The sequence below is a fragment of the Dreissena polymorpha genome, chromosome 4 (genome assembly GCF_020536995.1).
Source record: "Dreissena polymorpha isolate Duluth1 chromosome 4, UMN_Dpol_1.0, whole genome shotgun sequence".
NCBI classification, from domain to species: domain Eukaryota; kingdom Metazoa; phylum Mollusca; class Bivalvia; order Myida; family Dreissenidae; genus Dreissena; species Dreissena polymorpha.
The window spans coordinates 46,427,844-46,453,809 of NC_068358.1; the positions used below are offsets into that span (position 1 = coordinate 46,427,844).

At 34.5% G+C, this 25,966-nt stretch overlaps 1 protein-coding gene across 1 annotated transcript in view; it reads left to right on the forward strand.

The window, feature by feature from the left end:
* LOC127879811 (uncharacterized) overlaps positions 1-19,194 on the forward strand; it is a 40,024-nt gene extending 20,830 nt beyond the window's left edge. Inside the window, exons 5-10 of the mRNA XM_052426861.1 lie at positions 1,370-1,411; positions 2,912-3,052; positions 3,663-3,689; positions 8,149-8,421; positions 12,066-12,161; positions 14,646-19,194. Coding sequence (XP_052282821.1) covers positions 1,370-1,411; positions 2,912-3,052; positions 3,663-3,689; positions 8,149-8,421; positions 12,066-12,161; positions 14,646-15,115 — 1,049 coding nt within the window. The 3' untranslated portion in view covers positions 15,116-19,194. The remainder of the gene's footprint in view (positions 1-1,369; positions 1,412-2,911; positions 3,053-3,662; positions 3,690-8,148; positions 8,422-12,065; positions 12,162-14,645) is intronic.
* The last annotated feature ends 6,772 nt before the right edge of the window (positions 19,195-25,966 follow it).

Sequence of the window (25,966 nt, forward strand, 5' to 3'; positions counted from 1 at the left end):
TGTGTATCAGACAATAATCATAATATAAATCTTAAAATTCAACTTTACTTTCCAGGTAAAATTCAAGTTCTTTCTTTCCGGGATACACGTCAAAATTTAGAACTTAATTAATAGCCATCATACGACTCATCCAAACTCGAACTTTCTCATTTATTGACAGGTTGACACAAAATGTATTGGCGCAGATGTTCTTTTACGTGTATCTGATATGATTTGTTGTTTTGTAATAACACAAATTGCCTGTTCTTTCATTCTTAGTCCTAGAGTACTGAAGAAACAAACAATTATCATGGTCTTGATTGTGTATGCAGATCTCAAGTATTGAATACACACTTCTGAATTTGTGCAGTTTACTGAGTCAGTGGTAATTTTAACAATGAACTGATTGTATTCAATATGGTACATTGGAGGTTGCCGTGGTGTAATGGATATGGTGTTCGCTAAGCAAAATGGGAGGTCATTGGTTTTTATCCCAACTGTGGGAGCGTTGTTAAGATCTCCCCCATGTCACCAAGTACTGTTTCTAGGCCTTGGAAACAGACTAAAAAGCGTTTCAAATTAGCCAGAGGCTTTTGATGCAATTGAGCTTAAATAAATAGGTTTAAACTAACATGGTACATCCATAGCAATGTAACTCTTAATTGCAACATGATTATTTAGATATATATGGAATGGTGATAACATTGATATGGTTAAACACTTGTGGTTTCAGTGCTATGATCTGGTTTTTGTATAAGGTCGATTTTCACTTAATTTTTTGCCAAAAAACTTATTGAGGTTTTATGCAATAATTATGTAATACATTTGTACCACTTTTTAGATATCTTTTGATTAAGTCTTTTACATTGAAACATAGTTGCAAGGGCTTTAGAAGCTCTGTTCGTACTATGTGCTGGACTACAAATTTAAGGACTGTTTCATGTAAGTCGTAAGTTGGCAGATATTATTAAAGTGTCATACTGGAGAATGTTTTAATGAGATGGCTTGATTTGCAGCTACTACATTAATTGTTTGGTGATGGGTCATGAAATTGTATTTTTGGCAATTCTCAAACTACCTTGGATTCAGAATGGCATTTGTAAGTGACTTGTTTAAGTATGAAAAACAAGGCTACCGACCATAAAATATTAGAAGGTTAAGTGGGTTAATTGATCGGTCTCATATGACTAAGATTCTGTTGAATATGGTTAAATGCTCTAAATAAGCAAAATTAATGCACATTGACACTGAATTAATAGCTCAATAATTTTGTATTTGTCATAATTTAAAAACATTTGAGTAAATGTAACAAATATTATTTTATCTGAACTTAAAAATTTCACATACAACTTGTGTCAATATGTCTGAAATGTATTATCATTGTCTTCAGTGTCTGATGAGATTGTGACGGATGCATCAATTGATACTACAGGTACATTTGTAAATCAAAACTTTATGAAAATAATAAGGAAAATGCCTAAGTAATGCTAAAATTGTCTTTATGCAACCAGATTGAATGATCGGGGGTATATTGTTTTTGGCCTGTCTGTCTGTCATTCTGACTGTCATTCTGTCCCAAAACTTTAACCTTGGTCATAACTTTTGCAATATTGAAGATAGCAACTTTATATTTGGCATGCATGTGTATCTCATGGCGCTGCACATTTTCAGTGGTGAAAGGTCAAGGTCATACTTCAAGGTCAAAGGTCAAATATATGGCTTCAAAGCGGTGCAGTTCGAGGCATTGTGCACAAACACAGCTCTTGTTCAAATGAGTTTATTTGGCTGCATGTGTTTGATGACTGATTGAAATTTTTATGCCCCCTTTCAAAGAAAAGGGGGTATATAGTTTTCGCACTGTCCGTCTGTCAGTCTGTCTGTCTGTCTGTCTGTCACACTTTTCGTGTCCGTTCTCTATTTCAAATACATGTACTTGTCATCCAATCTTTACCAAACTTGGTCAGAAGTTGTATATAGACATAATCTAGGTCGAGTTGGAATATGGGTCATGCCGGGTCAAAAACTAGGTCACGGGGTCACTTAGTGCATTTCAAGGATTTAGCATGGTAAAATGCTCATCACTTCTATCAAAGTGTTGGCTATAACTTTTGCATTATTGTAGATAGAAACTTGATAATTGGCATGCATGTGTATCTCATGAAGCTGCACATTTTGAGTGGCGCAAGTTCAAGGTCAAGGTCATCCTTCAAGGTAAAATTTTTTTTTTTTAAATTCAAAGCGGCGTTCTCATGAAGCTGCACATTATGAGTGGTGGAAGTTCAAGGTCAAGGTCATCCTTCAAGGTCAAAGGTAAAAAAATATATAAAAATTTCAAAGCGGCATTCTCATTCTCATAAAAAAAACAAAAACATTTTCACAGCAGCGTTCTCATGAAGCTGCACATTTTAAATGGTGGCAGTTCAAGGTCAAGGTCGTCCTTCAAGGTCAAAGGTAAAAAAAAATATTGATTTTTTTAATTTTAAAGCGGCACAATAGGGGGCATTGTGTTTCTGACGAACACATCTCTTGTTTAGAAATATCTTGTAATGAAACATCTCTTCATTTATATTATTAGTAACTTGTTGGTTTGGCAATATGATTAATTTTACATAAAGTATGCAGCTCCATCTTTAAAGAAAAACAAGTTGTTTTCAAATTGTTTTCGTGTAGGTTGTATGAAAACAGGGAGTAAATTAATGCAAATGCATAAACTATAAATCTGAATATAAATTAAAGTAAGCTTGTTGATTCATATTCTCTTTTATGAACCAATGTCCTTTTTTATTATTATTCTGGTTAAGAGAAATACAAATGTGTGGTACCTAAACATAAATTCAATGCAATTAAATATATATATATAAAAACCCAGCTCAGATTCCGCCAATGAAATATACCTTTTCAATGATTTGTCTTTATGTTCTTTTTCGTATAGAAACAGGTTCGAATGTACCGGTATCTATGATTGTTGGATGTACAGTGGCTGGTGGGGTGATAATTCTAGTCATTTTGATAAGCTGCTTCATCAAGTGCTTCATCTACCGTAAACACAGAGAGGATGGTAAACCTAGAGAAAGTAAACTTAATTGCTAATAATCTTATTTCCTTTTATCCCACTTATAGGCAACACACTGATTTTTTTATGTACTCTGGAAATGTTGGCAGTGAGTCATTCTAAAAGTTATAGACAATAAAAAATACAATGTTATTTTAAGTAATCTTTTTAAATAACTACTGGTTTGTGGAGATGTATGGACTGGTATAAAATATTATATTTTTACTAACTTAAAAGGCCTGAATTACCCAAAGGGTCTCTGATGCGCGGTGCGGGAATTAATTTACTATGAAGATCTTACACAAATAGTTAAAATTTATTTTGTGGAATGCGTATTTTTCTTAGTTGAATCAATTACTGTGTAAGTTGATTATACAAAATAACAGATATACAAATTTTTCAGTTAAACACCATATTTAGATATTTGTGTATGTGCTAAATAAAAAGTGGTTATTTAGCCTCTTTAATAAGACTAAAATGCAGTCAAGGGTCCTTTGGCAAAATGTACATGTAAGAGCTACTTTTATTGACAAATATATTTTTTATTAAAGAAATTGACTTTTTTCAATACTGATTTGTAATGGAAAATTACCATACCAATACGAAGACAATCTTGTTAATTTCCTTTCAGATGAAGTTGTACGAAATGGAAAACACAGTAAGCTTTTCATGTTTTTCTTTTTCTTTTAATTTTAAACTGATCAGCTTTACTACTCACCCAAATGTCCCAGCTGGCATCGCTGTCAGCTTCAGTGTCTGAGTAATGCTCTGGTTATGGTAATTATGATACATCTCCATATCATTTTTTTTACCACAGGTAATCATTTGGAACTACACATGTGTTAGGTGAAGATTTGCATGCAACTGCTCTGGTGAATGTAAATGTGTAACATCTTCATATCACTGATTCTACAACAGGTATTTAATGGAAACTGCACACATGTGTTCAGGGTCATTGTATTTGGTCACTGACCAAGTCTCATAAATCTGATCTTCAATCAAACAGAGTTATGCCCCCATTTTGTACTAAAAAATTTGCTATAGGTTGACATGTCACGCCTCCATATAACGGTTTGTAACACAGGTACATGTATTCAGTTGAAACTTCATGCATGTGTTTTGGATCATTCTGTGAGGTCATTGACTAAGCTCCATGAATTTGACCTGCAATTTATTATAACTATGCCCCATTTTGTACTTTTTGAAATTTAGGTCAACATTTGCATCAACCATTGAATATCTCTAGCTGACATGCAAATCTAGCAGATTTAAGATTGGTTTGCCTTACTGGCCAGTTTGTTCAAGATAATGTTAAGGTCAATATCTTTGTTGCTAAAAATATATTAACATTTGTACTCAATAACTTACGCTGGAGATATTTTGCTTTTTTTATGCTTCCCCAAAATTTATTTTGGGGGAAGCATATAGTCGCCGCTTCGTCTGTCCGTGTGTGCGTCTGTCTGTCTGTCCATCAGTGCACAGTGTTTGTCCGGGCTATTTCTCAGCAACTAATGACCGGAATTTAATGAAATTTTATGGGAAGCTTTACTACCAAGAGGAGATGTGCATATTATCAGCCGGTTATGGTCGGATGTTTTTTCACAGAGTAATGGCCCTTTGAAATTTTTGAAATTTTCCATTAACTGTACATAAAGTGCAATTCTTGTCCGGGCTATTTCTCAGCAACTAATGACCGGAATTCAATCAAACTTTATGGGAAGCTTCACTACCAACAGGAGATGTGCATATTATCAGCCGGTTCTCGTCAGATGATTTTTCACAGAGTTATGGCCCTTTGAAATTTTCTATAAAAAAATTATTGTCCCCCCAACGTCTGTGCCCTCAAGACGTTTCCTTTTATCTGAATATATAGTGCAAAATTGTGACAAAAAAAACACTTTGGGGAGCATCACCCGTCTCTGACGGTTTCTTGTTTTCATTTTGGACCAGTTGGGTCAAGGTCACTGTTGCTAAAACAGAAACCAAAATTCTGTATAATAATTTTAATTTTGATGGAGGTATTGTGCTTTAATTTTATTTTTATGCCCCCCTTCGAAGAAGTGGGGGGATATTGTTTTGCTCATGTCGGTCCGTCGGTCCGTCCACCAGATGGTTTCCGGATGATAACTCAAGAACGCTTAGGCCTAGGATCATGAAACTTCATAGGTACATTGATCATTTTTTTATTTTTTTTATTTTTTTTAATCAATATAATTCATACAATGTTTACATGTATATGATCATAAAACAATGTTTTACCATGTAGTAGCAATAATTTTTATACATGTTATACAAGATATGCTAATATATATAATTTTTTTGACTTTGTGATTTTCTTGAGATTTAAAAAGGAAGGGTTTATAGAAAAGAAAAGAAGAAAAGAAAAAGCAACAGAATAGTTGTGAATAAGGATGAGTTGCATAAAGAGGGTAGAGTGCATACTGGACCTGTTTATGAAAGTTTAATATGTTTCCATTTTTGTTCAAATATATGAAGTGTATCATTGTTTAGGGCTATTTCTTTTTCAATTTGGATCTTCAGTATTAAATAACTGATGAAACAGTTCATTGTAGGTATTTGTTTTCTGTATTTCACGCTGAATATAAAGTATTTCATTAATATTATTTAATTCACAGCGTTATTAACCTCTTGTATTTTGAAGGTATTTACCCCTAAACTGATGCCTAAGAGAGATAGTTTAACATTTAATTGTTGTTTCTCAAGAAAGGTTGTCAACTGATTCCATAGAGATTGAATATGTTTACACTCTCAAAAAAGGTGTTCTTTTGTTTCAATATGTTCACTACACATATCACATAGATTTGTGTTGGATAGGTTGTACTTAAAAAGATATTTATTTGTAGCTATGATTCTCTAGATGTATTTATATTGAAAATTTCTCAGTGTGCTATCAGTAGTTGATTTATATGGCATGACAAATATTTGTTTTCAATTAAATTCTTTTTCTCCAATAAGGTTTTGCCATTTTGTTTGAGCTTTAGAGATTTCGGTAGGGTTTTTAATTTGAAGTGTGTAAAATATTTTGTTCGTTTTGTTTTGTTTTGCAATGATGTTTTCTACAAATGTTTTTTTGAGTACATGGTGTGTTATTTTTATTGGTTGCAGCTTTAATATGTATGGGTATACTTTTGATCAATGTGTAGTACATCAGGAAATTACTTTTTGGTATTCAGAATATGTAGCATAAGTTATCAAAAGTATAGAAGTCGTTTATTCTGTAGTCGTACAATTGATCTACATATTTTATGTTTCGTTCGAACCAATGTTTATAGAAAAACGTTTTATTGTTAGTAGTTATGTCTTTATTGTTCCATAGAATTTACGGTTTTTTTTTTGGTTTCTAAATTATGAGTAACTTTACATTGATCATGGCTGTCAGATGACCCCTATTGATTTTCAGGTCACTAGGTCAAAGGTCAAGGTGACAGTGACTCGAAATAGTAAAATGGTTTCCGGATGATAACTCAAGAACGCTTACGCCTAGGATAATGAAACTTCATAGGTACATTGAGCATGACTGTCAGATGACCCCTATTGATTTTCAGGTCACTAGGTCAAAGGTCAAGGTCACAGTGACTCGAAATAGTAAAATGGTTTCCGGATGATAACTCAAGAATGCTTACGCCTAGGATCATGAAACTTCATAGGTACATTGATCATGACTGGCAGATGACCCCTATTGATTTTCAGGTCACTAGGTCAAAGGTCAAGGTCACAGTGACTCGAAATAGTAAAATGGTTTCTGGATAACTCAAGAATGCTTACACATAACTTAAGAATAATTAGGCCTAGGATCATAAAACTTCATAGGTACATTGATCATGACTGGCAGATGACTCCTATTGATTGTCAGGTCACTAGGTCAAAGGTCAATGTCACAGTGACAAAAAACATACTCACACAATGGCTGCCACTACAACTGACAGCCCATATGGGGGGTATGCATTTTTTACAAACAGCCCTTGTTCCTTTTTTGTTGACCTAGATGAAATTAAAAAAAAATGGTTTCCACTCAATATCTTGCATTTGGATGGAGGTGTTGATCAGTAATCATGTGCTTTGGTGCAGGCCTTGTTTTCAAAGTTAATTAAATTCAATGCATTCACTAGTTATAAGTTTAAAATCTGGTTTCCTTGCGTGGTCACTTTTCATACATGTTCAGCTTTAAGTTTGCTTTTATAACTACTACAAAATGGTATTGAACTTCAAAGATGTCTTTGTGGTCATTGTAGAAGGGCACTGACAGAATTTTTTTATAATACAATCAAACAAAAAGAACAGTTGTGCAGGCTGTTTTGGGACAGCTCTTGTTAAGATAAATGTATCACAGGAACAAGAAATTTCATATGGGACAGTCAGCGCACATATTCCATTTTTTGTTTTGTTTGATAGTAATGAAATGAAATAAAGTAATTAATCAAGAGGGTTGACCACTGGTCCTCCCAAATTTATACTTTAAAATTGTTGTGCATATGCCCTCTGGACAAAAGCCCTAATGGGCACTGAAAAAATTAGGTGAGGAAAAGCTAAATGTTGGATGGGTTAGTGCCCAGGAGTGCATATGTCAATCGATGCTAAAAATTTTAGAAGAGCATATGTTGGGATTTTCAAGTTTTGCATCATGTTCATCCTAGGCTACACACATTTTTGTGACAATTTCATGCTTTAAACTGGTAGAAAGTTATTCTGGTACCCTGCCTCTTTTACTTCGGAAAAGAAGTTACGTAGTGAATGGGGAAGGAACTCCAGACTAGTAGAAAGTCTGTAGAAGTTTTATCTTAGAGACCACAGCTCATTATGATACGATATGTTAGTGGGACAAACTGCATCTTTGTTTGATATGGGGACAAATTTGACTCAAATGGACAATACAGGGCAAATCATGACAAATCCTTTCATGTGTGTAAAACTGTCACTGCTCAAGAAAATGTTTTTTGACAAAGGTTAGATACCACATTTCTCGAATAATATCCTGAGTATTTGAAGATTAAGTACATGAAGTACATGTGTATACTTGTTTCCTATGGACTAGAGTTCACAAGATTTCTTATATATCTGTAAACTGAAATTACTTATATACATATTTTCTTTTACAGCTCAAAATGGTTCTTCAAATAAAAATAATTTGATAAGAAGAGAACATGGAACAGAGATTGAAATGACAGCGATGCTTGTTAATGAAAACATCCAGGCTAAACCGCAAGATGAACATCAGACTAATGTAAAAATGTGTGATCCTTTTGAAAGCAGTGGTCCATACACATGTACAAGCGAAATTCCATTAATAAAATCACACAATAACAGCCCAATTAATGGCATGCCTCCAGAAAATTGCAAAAAACAGATTTTCCACAGGAACAAGAATAGTGGTATGTTTATTAGCTCACCTGAGCACAAGGTGCTCACGGTGAATATTTGTGATCGCTTTTTGTCCGTTCTCTGTTGTGTGTTGTGCGTTATCATTATTTGACTTGATAACAAACTAGAGGCTGAATTTATGCTCAGATCTCAGTGAAACATTTTTCCTAATATGGCTTTAAGGAAACTTTGTTACCACTCTAAAAGTCACTATATAGTCCAATCTTCATGAAACTTTGTCAGAACATTATGTTCTTACGATATCTTAGATGAGTTGAAAATGATTCTGGTCTGTTAGAAAACATGTCTGTCAGGGAGGTTGCGGGGCAGTTTTCTCTATATGGCTTTAGTAAAACGTAGTAAAATACAAAGTCACATTTATGGTCCAATCTTTATGAAACCTGGTCAGAAGATTGAGTGTTAATGACAGCTTGGCTGAGTTCAAAAATGGTTATGATTCCACATTTTTTTCTTGTATGGCTAAAGTAAAAACATGTTTGCACTCCATATGTCTCATTTTTAGTCCAATCTTCATGAAAGTTGGTCAGAACATTGGTTTGATATCTTGGATTAGTTAGAAGATGGTCCCAACATTGAAAAACATGGCCGCCAAGGGGAGGGGAATTTTTCCTTATATGGAAATATTAAAACATTGCCTTTTGTTTGTTAAGCTTCATAATTGTTTGCCTTGTTATTACACTAGATTCTAGATTTATTGTCCTATTTTCATGAAACTTGGTCAGAAGATTTTTATGCCTCCAGATCAAAAGATCGGGGTTATATTGTTTTTGGCCTGTCTCTCAGTCAGTCAGTCAGTCAGTCAGTCAGTCAGTCAGTCAGTCAGTCAGTCAGTCAGTCAGTCAGTCAGTCAGTCAGTCAGTCAGTCAGTCAGTCAGTCAGTCAGTCAGTCAGTCATTGTTTGTGTCCCAAAACTTTAACCATGGTCATAACTTTTGCATTATTGAAGATGGCAACTTGATATTTGGCATGCATGTGTATTTCATGAAGCTGCACATTTTGAGTGGTGAAAGGTCAAGGTCATCCTTTAAGGTCAAAGGTCATCCTTTAAGGTCAAATGTCAAATATATGGCTTCAAAGCGGCGCAGTAGGGGGCATTGTGTTTCTGCCAAAGACAATGTCCTGTTCCCGATGATATCTTGGATAACTTAAAATATGGTTCCAGTTTGTTGAAAAATATAGCCACCAGTGGGTGGGGCATATTTCCTAATATGGCTATAGTAAAACCTAGTCAGCACTATATAAGTAACATTTAAAGTCCAATCTTCATTAGAGTTGGTCAGAACATTGGTTTTAATGATATCTTGGATGAGTTTGAAGATAGTTCCTGTCCGTTGAAAAAAAAACATGGGCGCCATGGTGGGGCATTTTTCCTTAAATTGCTATAGTAAAACCTTGTTTATTGTCTAGAAGTTACATTTATGGTACAATCTGTAAGAAACTTGGTCAGAACTTTTGTTCTTATGATAGCTCAACTGAGATAGAAAATGGTCTTTGTTTGTCAAATAAATCGTCATAAGTCATAAAAAATATGGTTGCCAGAGTGGGGGAATTGTTTTAAAATATGGCTATAGTAAAACCTTGCTAACAATTTAGAAGTCAGTTTTAGTCCAATCTTCATGACACTTTGTCACAATATTTGTTCTTATGATATCTGGGATGAGTTTGAAATTGTTCCTGTCCGTTGAAAAATGATTCCGGGCTGTTTGAAAACATGGCTGCCAGGGCATTTTTCCTTATATGGCTTTAGTAAAACCTTGTTGACTTTCTAGTATATATTTTTGACAAGTTTGAAAATGGTTTCCAAAACATTTCTAAAGTTGCTGAGATAAGTTCAGGTCCCTGGCATCTCAGGTGAGCAACCACAGGCCTCTGGCCCTTTTGTTTTTAAACTTGAAATATTTAATTCAGTTCCGGATTTACTGGTAATAAATATGGCATGTGCATAAGGCTATCAATTTAAAAAAAGGAGTATATTTCAACAAATATGTGGCGCCCCTAATTTGATCATTATTGCTAATTGCAAACAAGTGTTGTGAGGGACCTTGTAAGAGGAGAGGGAAAGGGGAGCACAAGTGCTTCCAGCTGATCAAAATCACATACATGGGCATGAAATGTGTCCCTGATTTTAAAGGGGTTTTTCACGTTTTGGCAAATTGACAAAACTAAAAAATAATGTTTCAGATTCGTAAATTTTCGTTGCAGTTATGATATTTATGACGAAACAGTAATATTGAACATTTACCATGCTCAAAAATATCCATTATATGTTTCTTTTGACAATATAAAAGCCTGAAAATTAATAATTATAATTTTAAATTATAAAGCGTTGCAGCGCAAAACGATTGGATAATTTGGAGAGTTCTGTTGTTGTTGTTATATTTGGTGATACTATGAGGATTGCTTATATAAAGTATAAAATACATCAGTCATTGTATTAGCATGGGGGCATAGCCTAGTGGTGTAAGGTCAGTGGTTCGAGCCCAGTTGAGGGTTACTTTTTTCTTTCTTTTATCTTATTCTTGTTTTTTTAATGGAGCTTTTTACATCCGGTGTTTTCATTTATCAATATCAATCATTTAATGACAAACTTCAATACATGCCAAAATCTTGAAAAGGCCCCTTTAAAATTGCTCAGCATTCTTTTCATGCCAGGGCATTGTCAGCAAGTAGATCTTTATTGCGGATGATTTGAATATTCATTTTCCAGCGCATTGTGTTTTGGTTCTTCTGGTTCTGTGTACAATTTTTATATGATTACATTACAAAAACCATGTTTAAAGAAAAATACTGTGTTATTTACATATTTAAATAATTTTATTTAAAGAAACTGTATAAACTTTAAACAAAAAACATGACTTAGTGGTAGGTATCAATAAAAAGGATCCCTAAACAAGCCAGTGATCCAGGCGAAAAAAGATGCCAGCTCAGTGGAATGGCTCAGCAAACACCCTGACCAACTTTGCCCCCCCCCCCACCCCTCCTCTCCTGGTTAAACATGCAATTATGTCCCCGGGGGTGACTTCCTATATACGGGTATATAAAGGGTGTGCCGATTTTATGGGGGGTGTTTTTCTACTGAAATTATAGATATGGGTATGGTTTTGAGCATCTAAGTATAGATATGGGTATTGAAATCAGAAATTTGCTTGTATATAAATGCATATAGATTTGAAAGTATCAGTATCAAAATGGGTATGATAAATGTCATTCTTCTATATAAATTAGTATCAAACAGTAAATTTCAGTAACAGGAAAGATGCAGAAACTTGACTGTGTCCACTTTATCAATTTCTAGTATTTAAATGGGTCCAGTTTATCAAAATGCTTGTATTGAAATGGGTCCACTTTTTCAATGGTATCGTATACAAATGGGTATGCTTAAAAAAAAATCTTGTATCAAAATGGGTCTACTTTATCCCCCCTCCCTCGGGATTATCTTATTAATGTTGTTTAAAATTTGATCTAAACAGATTTGTTGTAAATGCTTGTAAGATAATTTGCTGTAACCCATGAGCATATATTTGCTAGAACCCAATAGTGTATATGTTATTAATGGTGTACTACATGTTTTGTGCATTACCAATAGCATTTCATCTAACATTTAGGAATAAATACTGTTGTGTATATATTTCAGAAACAACCAGTGGCATTACCATCAAATTCAAACTTGAATTGAACTTGAAATGGAAAACGTGCGTGGATGTAAATGGAGTCTATGTTATTCCATCAGGTAAGATTTAAATGAACTACATTTTAAGTGAAACCTGTCCAAAACAAAACCTGTTAAAATTGAATCAGTGTCAAAATCAAAAGGCAATGTCGGTCCAGATTTGTTAAGCCTCCTAAGGAAGGCATAATTATAGTTTCTGATTTGTCTATCACTGTCAGTCAATCCATACTTTTTGATTTCCGCCCTGTAACTCAACCAGTTTTCATATAATCATCACCAAACTTTCTGAAAATGTCAAGTAACATGATATAAAAGCAAAGTTCGACTAACAGCAAAATTGCACCAGGCACTTTTGATTCATGACCCTTGAATTATTGCTACATGTTAATTTGTGTACTCAAATTTTAACTAGAGCATATCTCAAAAACTAGAAAAAGTATCAATTGGAAACTTAATATGTAGGTAGATCTCATTGAGCGGATGTGCAGTGCATTAGAAACTTAGCTCTTTCTTCCCTTGTTTAGAGTGATTGCCCTTTTTAAACTTTCCTTCGTAAATTTTGTCAGGAGAGTATCACAAAAACTTAAAGAAGTATCATGGAGCAGATTTGAAGAGCCTCAATTCTTGCTCACCTATGTTAATAGTTATCAACCGTTGATAATTTGTGTACTTACATTTTGTATTTAAAACTCTTAAAAACTTCTAGTGGTATCAAATTGAAGATTAAGATTTATGTAGATTACTATGTGGGGATGTGCAGTGCATAAGACCTATAACTCTTGCTCAAAGCTCCAGATAAGAGGCGTATCTGCGTATTTACGCATTGAAAAAATAAATAAACGCATTAAAAATCAACCCAGTACGTAACAAAACGCAATGCAAATATTGGTACGTATTTTAAATCGATTAAAGTGCGTAACTGATTTAACCAATAATCCAGTCGAGTTTTTAGTGTAAGTTAACCTTTGAATCAAAAGGTCAGAATACACTAAATAGTTTCCCTATATAATTCAATGTGAAAGCGACAACTTTAGGCCAAAATAAATGCAACATTTTGCACATAGAGACCCCCATAACCATACCTTTTCTTAAAGGCCTTTCTAAGCGGAATCGATTTATGCAATAAAAAAATATGTCATGTTCAATGCAAGAAAGAACTTGACACAAATCAAAATCGACTGTTTTTGCAAAAAAAATTCAGCTGTTTCTTAGTGGAATGTAACCTTTTTCAGTGCGATGGTTTACTATAGTCTTCAAGTTTATCATATTTCAGGGATTCAGTACTGAACACCTATTCATGCCCTACCATTATTTCCGAAAGATAACACCCGAATAATAGATACAAGTGTAAAACATGCCTTCCTGTCAACTATGGTATTTTTTTTAGAGGGTACAGCCCGTTTCATCCTTCATGAAACGGTAATTTAGTAAACTGTAACCAAACGTAAGTTAGTAAGTGAATCAAAATAAGCTTGTAATAAAAATTGGCGGCCCATAATGTTTGTGGATCAAAACAGGGAAGTTTTAAGCGACCATCAGCTCATGCGGGAATATTTTAAAACAAGTCTGTTCATATCATCATTCTGAGTTCATTCTGTTTGCATTTAATAAAATTAATAACAAATACTAACGAATTTCCAGGACGAGTTTAATAAAATATGGTATGATACGACACCGAGTGTCGGATCTTTTTTATCAAATGCTTTTAAATGAGCCAATTAAATAAATATTTACGCAAACATAATGATTAATCCCGAATGTTGTTTACATTTCGTGACGTCATTTGACGTTGCAACGTCATTTCAGCAAAAAAACAAAATGCGATTGGTCAATAAACAAAAACTAAGCCATGAAAACGCTTAAAAATGTTGTATTACACATGTGTACTATAAAAAATATGTAATGGTTGTATTACATGGGAAACAGGGTATGGCATGTGATAATATTTCTAGATTTAACACGCCATTTACTTTGCCAGTTTTCTATTGAAATGGAAAATACCCCTCAATATTCCAAAATACCCTTTATGGTTGAAACAAAGGAGTAAAATACGCTTTAACAATAATATCAGGGGGTAAAATACCCTTGAGACTAAATCCTTATCTGGAGCTCTGCTCTTGCTCCACAGTTATTGCACTTTGTGATTGTCTGTACTTAAATCATACACACTCACTATCTTTAAAACAAATTTAACATATGTCGATCTTTTTATTTTAATGTAAAGTTTAGAAGAACTTCATTTGAAACTTGAAATGCACCATCACCATGGAAATGTAACTTTTTTCATAGGCAGTGATTCATAGGCTCTTGGGATATATGCCACTGAACATCCACGTAGCTAACAAAGTTGTGCATGGACATAAGTCTTAAGGACATAAGTGACAAAGCTCCAGCAATGATGTTAAAAAAACAAGCAAATAATGACAGTCACAATTACAAGCCCCACATTAAAATGTTTAATCTCAGCCAAAACAGATCTATCAAAGTTAAACATTTACATTTGGATTACCTTTTAGATATATTTTTCTTTCTATAAATTACAAGGTGCAGAGGAGATCAGGATATGTATAAATCCCAATCAATCAAAGGATATCTGTGTGGAGAAGGAAGCTGGACCAAATACTACAGGACAATACGATATTGGGAAAACACAGTTTGTGATTAATCCCAAAAAAGAAAAAGAAGATTGCAGTGGAAAGTATTGCTGTAAATTTACCCTTCATTCAAGCCAAGAAGAAAAGACTGAACTTTTTGAGATGCAAATTTTAAGGAAAAAAATTAACAATGATGTGAGTCAGCCTGATTCAAATTGGGCTCCACTAACTCTTAGTTCGTTGGCGTCAAAAGACTCGGGTTTAGAGTCATGTAAAGATCCACATGGACATATTCCTGTCGACAAAGCGCCCAAGGAAAGTGATTCATTAGTGAACTGGAATAATCTATCTTTAGACGATGTGATGGTGGAAAATGAAACAACCCCGTGTCTAACAAAAGGCCAGAATAGGAGCAGTTGATTTGCGGCACTTTGTTAAGTATAATTTCATGGGAAATTGAGATATTGCTTTACACCTCTATCAGTTGTTTAGATCGCTTGTTCCTCCATAGACCTCTTTTCCGCATTATATTTGAAGAACGCTTTTAGTTATTGACATGCACATTTTTCTGATTATTATGGTTTCTTGAGAGAAAAGGAAGACACCTAATGATTTTGAAGTCAAAAGGTCAAAGGAATGGTCAAATTGTTACATAAAATTTGTTTCTGCGCAATATTTTCAAAATGCTTTTACCAATTATCATGCTTTATTGGTTGCTTTGGTGGAAAAGTTGACACTTGATTTTAAGGTGAAAAGTCAATGTCACAGGGAGTTATCTATGAAATTTGCTTCCACTTAGCGAACTCTTTGGTCTTCAGTCAAAAGTTACATGAGCTTGCAACATGAAATTTATTTCTGCATGATACCTATAGAACGCTTTGATTACTGATCATCCATATTGGTTTGCTAATCCAAAAGAAAGGAAGATGCCCATCAACTTTGTATCTAGATGTCGAATAAAAAAGAATTTCTTCATACACAAGTTTGTTACAGCACGATATGGAGAGAGATTTTAACCTGTGACAATCACAATTTATATGCTGGTTATTCTAGGGAAACTGGAGAAATTTGAGGTTAACCAGTCAAAGGTAAATTTCACAGATGTTGTTCCATGTAAATTGTTTGAATAACTTTTAATATATGACTCATCCTGATTACCTTTCATTTAACTTCCTTTCATACTTGCATTTAACTATACTTACTACATACAGGTTGATGTACATGCATGTTTAAAATTTTATAGATATGTGATGTATAATTATTGTATTATTGTATAACTTTAACCCAATCAGCCCTACTGTTATATTTATGTACTGAATCTCGTTTAAATGGAGTTCTGTATATATGCGTGCAATGATATGCAATGTGAAATGCTAGTGTGGTGAAGCTACACCTTTCGATGAAGCTCTGAAGTCTGAATGCCTTATGACGTAAAAATTTGTCTGTTTTAATTGGTTTATAAAAAAGCGTTTTTTAATCGCATTTAGTTTTCAAACAAATCCTCCTTACAAATCTGTCTGAATATGTTAACTGATTTTGCTAATCTTCTGGTCAAAATATGTTAAAATAGGACAATTATATACATGTAAATATATTTCAAAAACTGGTAACTTGTGTGTATTCTTAATTAAGGACATTTGTTTTTTCATCAATTTTATAACATAAAGTTCTAATATAAACATGTATTAGATATTCTCAGGTTTTGGCTGTTTTGATATACATGTTTTGTTATAACTCTCATTTGTTTATTTGTGTTACCATGTTTAGTTTCTACAGTGGCAAATAAATATGATATTAAATATTTAAATGCCAAACATGTGTCATATAATCAGTCTACAAATAACAATACAATTTCTAACAAAAAATATTTTTTAAAAAGATTTTCGGTTTTAATCCTGATTTCGAAATAAAGTTAAACAATTTATGTTTTTAAATAATGAAATTGAAAACAAAGGTTTAATTGTTGTTTTTGTTAGTTGCATAACCACCGCATGAAATGTGTTTTATTTAGTGTTTGCAAATAGAAATTTAACAACGGGAGATCACATGATATGTGTCCTCACATGGCTTATCATGAGTTTATTTCTTCACCATCGAAATGTTTGGTATGTTTCAGTAACATAAATACTCAAAATCAACGAATACATGTATGTCGTAAAATAAGTTTACCCATAAAAGAAACGTGTTCCTTTTAGCAATAGACATATAAAAAATTTCAACGCTAGATGTGGTATGGTAACCTAAACTAAACGAGATAAACAATGCTTGATTAATTTTTTTGTTTCACATTACATTCTGTGAAAATTTCCTGCGACGATATCCAAACATTTAAAAGCAAACACGAGATTGGCTTTGGGCAGCGTCGGAAGCGCGAGGTAGTTCTCATGAGCTGTCTAAAGCTAATCAAAAGAATGTAGTTTTCTATGTTAGCAAATAAGTAAATGCCATTAATTGCAAGTATATACTATATCCAATGCTAAATATCCTATTGATTATTTCTCAAACAAACTATTTCACTATACAACATCTGGCATTTTAACCCATGTCAGTTTTTTCTCTGTTATTTTTATGCTCCCCGAAAATTTATTTTGGGGGGAGCATATAGTCGCCGCTTTGTCTTTTCGTGTTTGGGTCTGTTTGTCTGTCTGTCTGTCCGTCCTTGCACAATTTTTGTCCGGGCTAGTTGTCAGCAACTAATGACCGAAATTCAATGAAACTTTATGGGCAGCTTCACTAACCAACAGGAGATGTGCATATTATCAGCCGGTTCTCGTCGGATGATTTTTTACAGAGTTATGGCCCTTTGAAATTTTCCATTGTACATATAGTGCAATTCTTGTCCGGGCTATTTCGCAGCAACTAATGACTGGAATTCAATGAAACTTTATTGGAAGCTTCACTACCAAGAGGAAATGTGCATATTTGTTTCATGCTTTATTTTGTTTTCATTGTGAGAAAGCTGCTGATCAGTTCATTTCGAAGCTGATTCGAGGTGATATTCGTTCTTAGCACTTTTTTATCTGTCGCACTTTTGTGTTTCTTTTTGAATTCAGTTTCCTATTCTGTCGTCTTTTGCAGTTTTTAGTCCTACTACCAGGTCTAGATCAGCAGCTTCCTACACAGTTTTTAATTGCCTCAAATTTTATTTATGCTTTAATATTGTCAAACTTTTTTCAGTGTTGTATGTAATTTATTGTCTTAATTTGTGCTTTCACCCTTAAAAACATGTATTTGATCTTTCGTTTAGCTGTTTTACTCCTGTTTTATTGCTTACACTTGTTGTTTAGTCGGTTAAAAAGCTTTGCAGCTTATGTTATTTGTTATATGTCTTGCCGACTCAAAATAAAATTTATATTTTATATATTTATATATTATCAGCCGGTTCTCATCGGATGATTTTTCACAGAGTTATGGCCCTTTGAAATTTTCCATTGTACATATAGTGCAATTCTTGTCCGAGCTATTTCTCAGCAACTTATTACGGGAATTTAATGAAACTTTATGGGAAGCTTCACTAATAACAGGAGATGTGCATATTATCAGCAGGTTATGGTCGGATGATTTTTCACAGAGTTATGGCCCTTTGAAATTTTCTATTAACTGTACATATAGTGCAATTCTTGTCCAGGCTATTTCTCCCCAACTACTGACTGGAATCCAATGAAGCTTTATGGGAAGCTTAACTACCTTAAGGAGATGCGCATGTTATTTGTGGGTTCTGGTTAGATGATTTATTTAGAGAGTTATGGCCCTTTGAAATTTTTAAGTTGCTAAACCATCAATTGTATTATTTTGTCCAAAGTTATGCCCCTCAAAACGTTCCCTTTTATCTGAATATATAGTGCAATATTGTGACAAAAGAACCTTTGGGGAGCATCACCCGTCTCCGACGGTTTCTTGTAACCACTTTACTTTTGGCATATTTACCTGTGGTATTTTTACCTCAGACATTTATACTGCACACCATTAAAAAACAAAAAGTACCTCGATTTTTTTACACGATTTTTTCTAAATGATAAATTAGATTAATCACAGTAGATTACTGATAAGAGTTGATTAGAGATAAGACTGTAGGATAGAATAAGTTTACACATGTTATCATATGTTTTTGTAATTTATCATTTTTATGCCCCATTTCGAAGAAAAAGGGGTATATAGTTTTTGCACTGTCCGTCAGTCCGTCTGTCATACTTTTCATGTCCGCTCTCTAATTCAAATAGTTTTCATCCGATCTGTACCAAACTTGGTCAGAAGTTGTATCAAGACAATATCTAGGTCAACTTTGAATATGGTTCATGCCGGGTCAAAAACTAGGTCACGGGGTCACATTGTGCATTTCAAGGATTTAGCATGGTAAAAAGTTCATATCTTCTATCAAAGCGTTTATTGGGGGCATATGTCATCCTATGGTGACAGCTCTTGTTGCGCATGTTTTTCTTAGCATTTATGTTTAACACATTTAATATTTATATAATGTTTATAATGAACTTTAAACAATATCTGCCTCAGTGTTTGTCCTTTTTAAGTGTTAGTGATTGTTAATCTACCCATAGCATGTGCCAATATGTACTCTCTACTCTCACTCTTGGATGAGAAAATTATGACAGACCATATAGTTTGTGAACAAGTTTTGCGATGCAAATTATGTCATTTTTGATAACTGGATGCCTGCCTATCTTCAACAATCTCGGCCAATTTCTTATGTTGTAAAAAATGTACGCTTAACACAAATGAATAGAAAAAAGTAGGCTTAAGACAATTGAATAGAAAATACTAAGAATAACTATTTGTTGTAATCAAATCATGTGTGGAGTTAAATGGACTCTGGTTGGAAACAATATTTTGATCCGCGCAAGCTATCTAAGTTCACTTTCTTTTTTTAAGAGAGTGCATGTACAAGCAATAAGCTTTTCTTTAAAGGTTATTGATAATTGTTATGTTGTTCAGTTTACCGGTTAATAACTGGTTACAATTACAGGTTAACCAGTTAATTTTTTCGTAACCTGTTGCATCCCTACTTAATATTATAGAAACACATTTTGACAATGTCTTCTAAAGTTAAATAATCACTTGAGAATTGTTGGATGGCGATCCACCTTTTTTAGCTCATCTATTTTTTGAAAAAAAATTATGAGCTATTGTCATCACCTTGGCGTCGGCGTCCGGTTAAGTTTTGCGTTTAGGTCCACTTTTTTCAGAAAGTATCAATGCTATTGCATTCAAACTTGGTACACTTACTTACTATCATGACAACTGGGCAAGCAAAGTTAGATAACTCTGGCGTGTATTTTGACTGAATTATGTGCCCTTTTTATACTTAGAAAATTGAAAATTTTGGTTAAGTTTTGCGTTTAGCTCCACTTTTTTCAGAAAGTATCTATGCTATTGCATTCAAACTTGGTACACTTACTTACTATCATGAGGGGACTCGGCAGGCAAAGTTAGATAACTCTGGCGTGCATTTTGACAGAATTATGTGCCCTTTTTATACTTAGAAAATTGAAAATTTTGTTTAAGTTTTGTGTTTAGGTCCATTTTATTCCTTAAGTATCAAAGCTATTGCTTTCATACTTGCAACACTTACTAACTATCATAAGGGGACTGTGCAGGCAAAGTAATGTAACTCTGACTGGCATTTTGACAGAATTATGTGCCCTTTTTATACTTAGAAAATTGAAAATTTTGTTAAGTTTTGTGTTTAGGTCCACTTTATTCCTACAGTATCAAAGCTATTGCTTTCATACTTGCAACACTTATTAACTTTCATAAGGGGACTGTGTAGGCAAAGTTATGTAACTCTGACTGGCATTTGGACGGAATTATGGGCCCTTTATACTTAGAAAATTGAAAATTTTGTTAAGTTTTGTGTTTTGGTCCACTTTACCCCTAAATTATCATAGATATTGCTTTCATACTTGGAATACTCGCAAACTATCATAAGGGTACAGTAAAAGGACAAGTTGCATAAGTCTGGATGTCATTTTTATGGAATTATGGCCCTTTTTTGACTTAGTAACTTTGAATATATGGTTAAATTTTGTGTTTCGATCCACTTTACTTCTTAAGTATCAAGGCTACTGCTTTCAAACTTCAAATACTTTCATGCTATCATGAGGTTACTGTACCTGGCAAGTTGAATTTTACCTTGACCTTTGAATGTCCTTGACTCTCAAGGTCAAATTATTAAATTTTGCTAAAATTGCCATAACTTCTTTATTTATGATAGATTTGATTGATACTTTGACAAAACTACTCTTACCTGACATACCACAATAGACTCCACCCAAACCATCTCCCGTGCCTACCCCCTTCCCCCCCCCCCCCCACCCCCCCGAATCATCCCCCCTATTTTTTTTATTTTTTTTAATTTTTTTAAGATCATCTCACAAATGACCACCACACCCTCACACTATACCCCCCACCCCCCAAACTATTATTTTTTAAACGGTTAAAAAACACAACTATTTATTTTGATTATTTTATGTTTGAAATACCCTCCAACCATCGCACCCAAGAATCCCCCCCACCCCCCCCTCCCCCCACCCGAATCCCCCCCCTAATTTTTTTTTTTTTAAGATCATCTCACAAATTACCACCACACCCTCACACTATCCCCCACCCCCACCCCCCAAATTATATTTTTTTAAACGGTTAAAAAACACAACTATTTATTATGCCCCCCTTCGAAGAAGAGGGGGTATATTGCTTTTCTCATGTCGGTCGGTTTGTTGGTCTGTCGGTCGGTCTGTCGGTCCGTCCACCAGGTGGTTGTCATACGATAACTCAAGAACGCTTGGGCCTAGGATCATGAAACTTCATAGGTACATTGATCATGACTCGCAGATGACCCCTATTGATTTTGAGGTCACTAGGTCAAAGGTCAAGGTCACGGTGACTCGAAATAGTAAAATGGTTTTTTGAACAGGGCACACTCTGAACAATATTAGAAGCAACTGGTCTGTAATCCTAAATCTATAATTATCAGTCCAATGAAACATCATCCTTTTAGTAAAATACAGTGGATCAGTAAAAATATTATCAGATTATGAGATTTTTTGTATATTTTGTATATTAAATATTGTGTTAATGTTTAATTTTGTTGATTAATATAAATATAAGCAGGACAGGGGAGGTAATACACTACAGGGGAAACAAATGCAATAAGTTTAAATTTATTGTTACAGATTTGCCTTCCTTGTAATATATTTAAATTTTACCAAATGTAAGGCTAACTGCATTTTTGTAATGCATACTACTACTACTACTACTACTACTACTACTACTACTACTACTGCTACTACTGCTGCTGCTGCTGCTGCTGCTGCTGCTGCTACTACTACTACTACTACTACTTCTACTACTACTACTACTACTACTACTACTACTACTACTACTACTACTACTACTACTACTACTACTACTACTACTACTTCTACTGCTACTACTACTACTACTACTACTACTACTACTACTACTACTACTACTCCTCTACTACTACTCTACTACTACTACTACTACTACTACTACTACTACTACTACTACTACTATACTACTACTACTACTACTACTACTACTACTACTACTACTACTACTACTACTACTACTACTACTTCTACTACTAATACTACTTCTACTACTACTACTACTACTACTACTACTACTACTACTATTTCTTCTGCTACCACCACCACCACCTACTACTACTACTACTCTACTACTACTACTACTACTACTACTACTACTACTACTACTACTACTACTACTACTATTTCTTCTGCCACCACCACCTCCACCACCACCACCACCACCACCACCCACAGTGACAAAAAACGTATTCACACAATGGCTGCTACTACAACTTATAGCCCATATAGGGGGGCATGCGTGATTTACAAACAGCCCTTGTTTTGATTATTTTATGTTTGAAATACCCTCCAACCATCGCACCCAAGAATCCCCCCACCCCCCTCCCCCCACCCGAATCTTTCCCCCCCTAATTTTTTTATTTTTTAAGATCATCTCACAAATTACCACCACACCCTCACACTATACCCCCCCCCCCCCACCTCACCCCCCCCCTACAATTTTTTTTTTTTTTAAGATCATCTCACAAATTACCACCACACCCTCACACTATACCCCCCCCCCCACCTCACACCCCCAAATTTATTTTTTGAAACGGTTAAAAAAACACAAATATTTATTTTTATTATTTTATATTTGAAATACCATCCTACCATCGCACCAAAGAATCACCCCCCACCTCCACCCTCCCCCCACCCTCCCCCCCGATTTTTTTGTTTTTTTTTTGCAGTTTTTTTGCATTTTTGGAATATAATGTCATAAATGTCCACACCACTACACTATACACCCCTCTTCACTCCACCCCTCCCTCCTTTGTGATTGAAAATGAGAGTCCCTTCACCTTTAAAAAGAAAATAGATGAGCGGTCTGCACCCGCAAGGCGGTGGGTGCTCTTGTTTTATTTTTGAAATACCGTACAACCATCCCACCCACGAATCCCCCCCCCCCCCCCCTCCAAATTTTTTTTTTTTGCATTTTTGGAAGATAATGTTATAAATGACCACACCCCCACACTATACACCCCTCTCCACCACTCCACCCCTCCCTCCATTGTTATTGAAATTGAGAAAGGTCCCTACACCTTTAAAGAGAAAAATAGATGAGTGGTCTGCACCCGCAAGGCGGTGCTCTTGTTTAAACCTAGGTTTGTTATACAGTATTGTAATTAGCATGATAAACCAAAATATTTGACATGCAAGCTTTAGGTGAAATATTGGAACTTAACCCATGATCAAAACTCCTTGGATAAAATAACACCTGACAAATTAAATGTTGCTGTATCTGTAACCTGTTGTAGGATGAGCCTCACACTTTTTTGGTTAAATTCTTCTCAAGATAAACTTGTCCTTAATCATGACTAACCTATTATTTTCTAAATTATACAGTCTCCCCTTACATTTGATCACTTGGAAATGTGGAACAAGAGACATCAAACCATTACTGAATAAGTGACAATTATTTTACAACAAAAGAGCAGTGAAAATAGTTATCAGTGTTATTGATCTAATTTCATATAAATATGAGTCGAATTTACTATCAGAATATGCCTTAATACACAACATATGCATGCATTGCAGAAAATAAAGAGTTTATGACTGAACATCACTGTTTGTTTTAAATTCAGTTGGGGTACAGACATGAGCACATAAGACACATATGCATTTACAACATACATGTTCAGATTTTTTTTTAATTCAGGTTAAACATCAAGAAGAACAGATATTAAACAGGTGTTTTCTTACATTATATTGTTGTATACTCATCTATAAGTTTAATGTGTTGATAAGATACTGACAATTTTACAATTTATGCATGTAAATAATCATATGAGTGAAGATCATATGACATTGGTTCAAAAATCAGAATTTCATATCCACTAACACAAAAGTGAAAATAATTCAATAACTAAAATGGCTTCAAATTTTGAATGTTCAATGTATAGAGGATCGGATTTGTTATTTGACTTTTCTTGTTTCACTTGTCTTGGAAATGACAGAAACATTGAGGCTGAAGTTTACTGTGAGGACTGTTCCAAGGTTTATTGTGGAAAATGTTTGGAGCACCATAACTTTCTTTACCAGAAGCATACAACTTTGGACAAGAAAAACGTCAGCAAGTGGCCTGTTTCTAATGCAAAAAGTGATGTTCTAGAGCAATGTAAGGTGCACAAAGACAGGAAATTGGAAACATTCTGTGAGGACCAAAGTGAGCTAATGTGTGCTGTCTGTCATATCTATAATCATAAGTAAGTACTATACTAAGTACCAGTAAGCTAGTTAATTATTGTAACAGGTTTTTTTTCCACTTTTTGGGAAGATAGCCCATGGCTTTGGAATTGGGAATTTTATCGGCATTTTCATGAAATTGGGAAAATTAATTCATTAGCCTTTTTTTCCACACGAAAAGTCCACTGATTAGGGAAATTCTATGGCCTTAGGAAAGATTGCATAAGCAATCCCGTCGCAAGTTATGTGGTCGGGATGAGGACAGAACCCGCAATCCTGAGAATGCGGCGGGGGCCCTTTTGATTGGGAAATATCACGGACTAAACTTTGAAAACAACTGCTGTTAATTATTTTGCAAATAAATACTCTAAAATAAATAATAAAAGTGTTTACTATATTATATTTACAGTTACTAACATGAAAGTAATACAACTGGATAAGGAGATAAGTTGAGATTTTTAAAATAGTAAAAAAATGTTTTGGGGGGGGGGATCTTCAATGGATAATTGAAGACAGTCATTTGGGGAAATATTTATGCTTCTTGAGATTTTGAATGGGGCTGAATTTTGAACCCTAAGTTTCATTACTTAAACAGTATTGTTGTTTGTTTGTCAAATTTGGAGCCGAAATTATGCTTCATCTGAAAGACATGAAGGTAGACTCACACAAACAAATCAGGTCATTGTTTGCAAGCGTGTTTAGGAAAAAGTCCGGAGAACTTTTATTCTAGATAAAAAAGTCCAAAGCCCTTAACTTCGCCAAAAATCATTGAACTGGAAAGAAACACGAACTAAATATGTAAGTCATGCCGGTAGATGTCACACCAGACATCAGGTAAATATCTGAAAGCGTTTAGGAAAACAGTTCAGGAAACGGAAAGCCGTACGGACGAGAGACGAACGGACGGACAGTGTTATATGCAACCCTACAGGGGGCATAAAACATGTTTATATTACTTGCAGCAAACCGTTTTATTAGAGCCGGTTTCATGTGTGTCATCAACGTCATATCCTTGTTTGGTCCACTCGTCAAAATGGCCGTCAACAGGCATGTACATGTAAGCCAAAGCAACATTTGTAAAGACATCAAGAAAAGTTTGATTGATCACTGTCGGCTCGGGTACTACTTAAATGTACCCCGGTTACTTTTAAGTATACTTACATTTACAACGCTTACGAAAAATATACTAAAACGTACCCGGCCAACTAGACTGTACCCGAGTTTTATTACCGCCCAAAATCCGATGTCGTAAAACCCGCTACGGAATACGAAACGAAATTCTGAAAAACCTGCCTCAACATTCTTTTTGTCTATGAGTTTCGATTATATGGATGCCATTTAACAAATATAAACATAGATATTAAAATAATTAATTTGAAAACAAAGGATACAACGATGAATTATTGTTGCCGGGTACGTTTTCCTAACTTGGGGTATATTAAAGTATACTTAAGAGTACCCG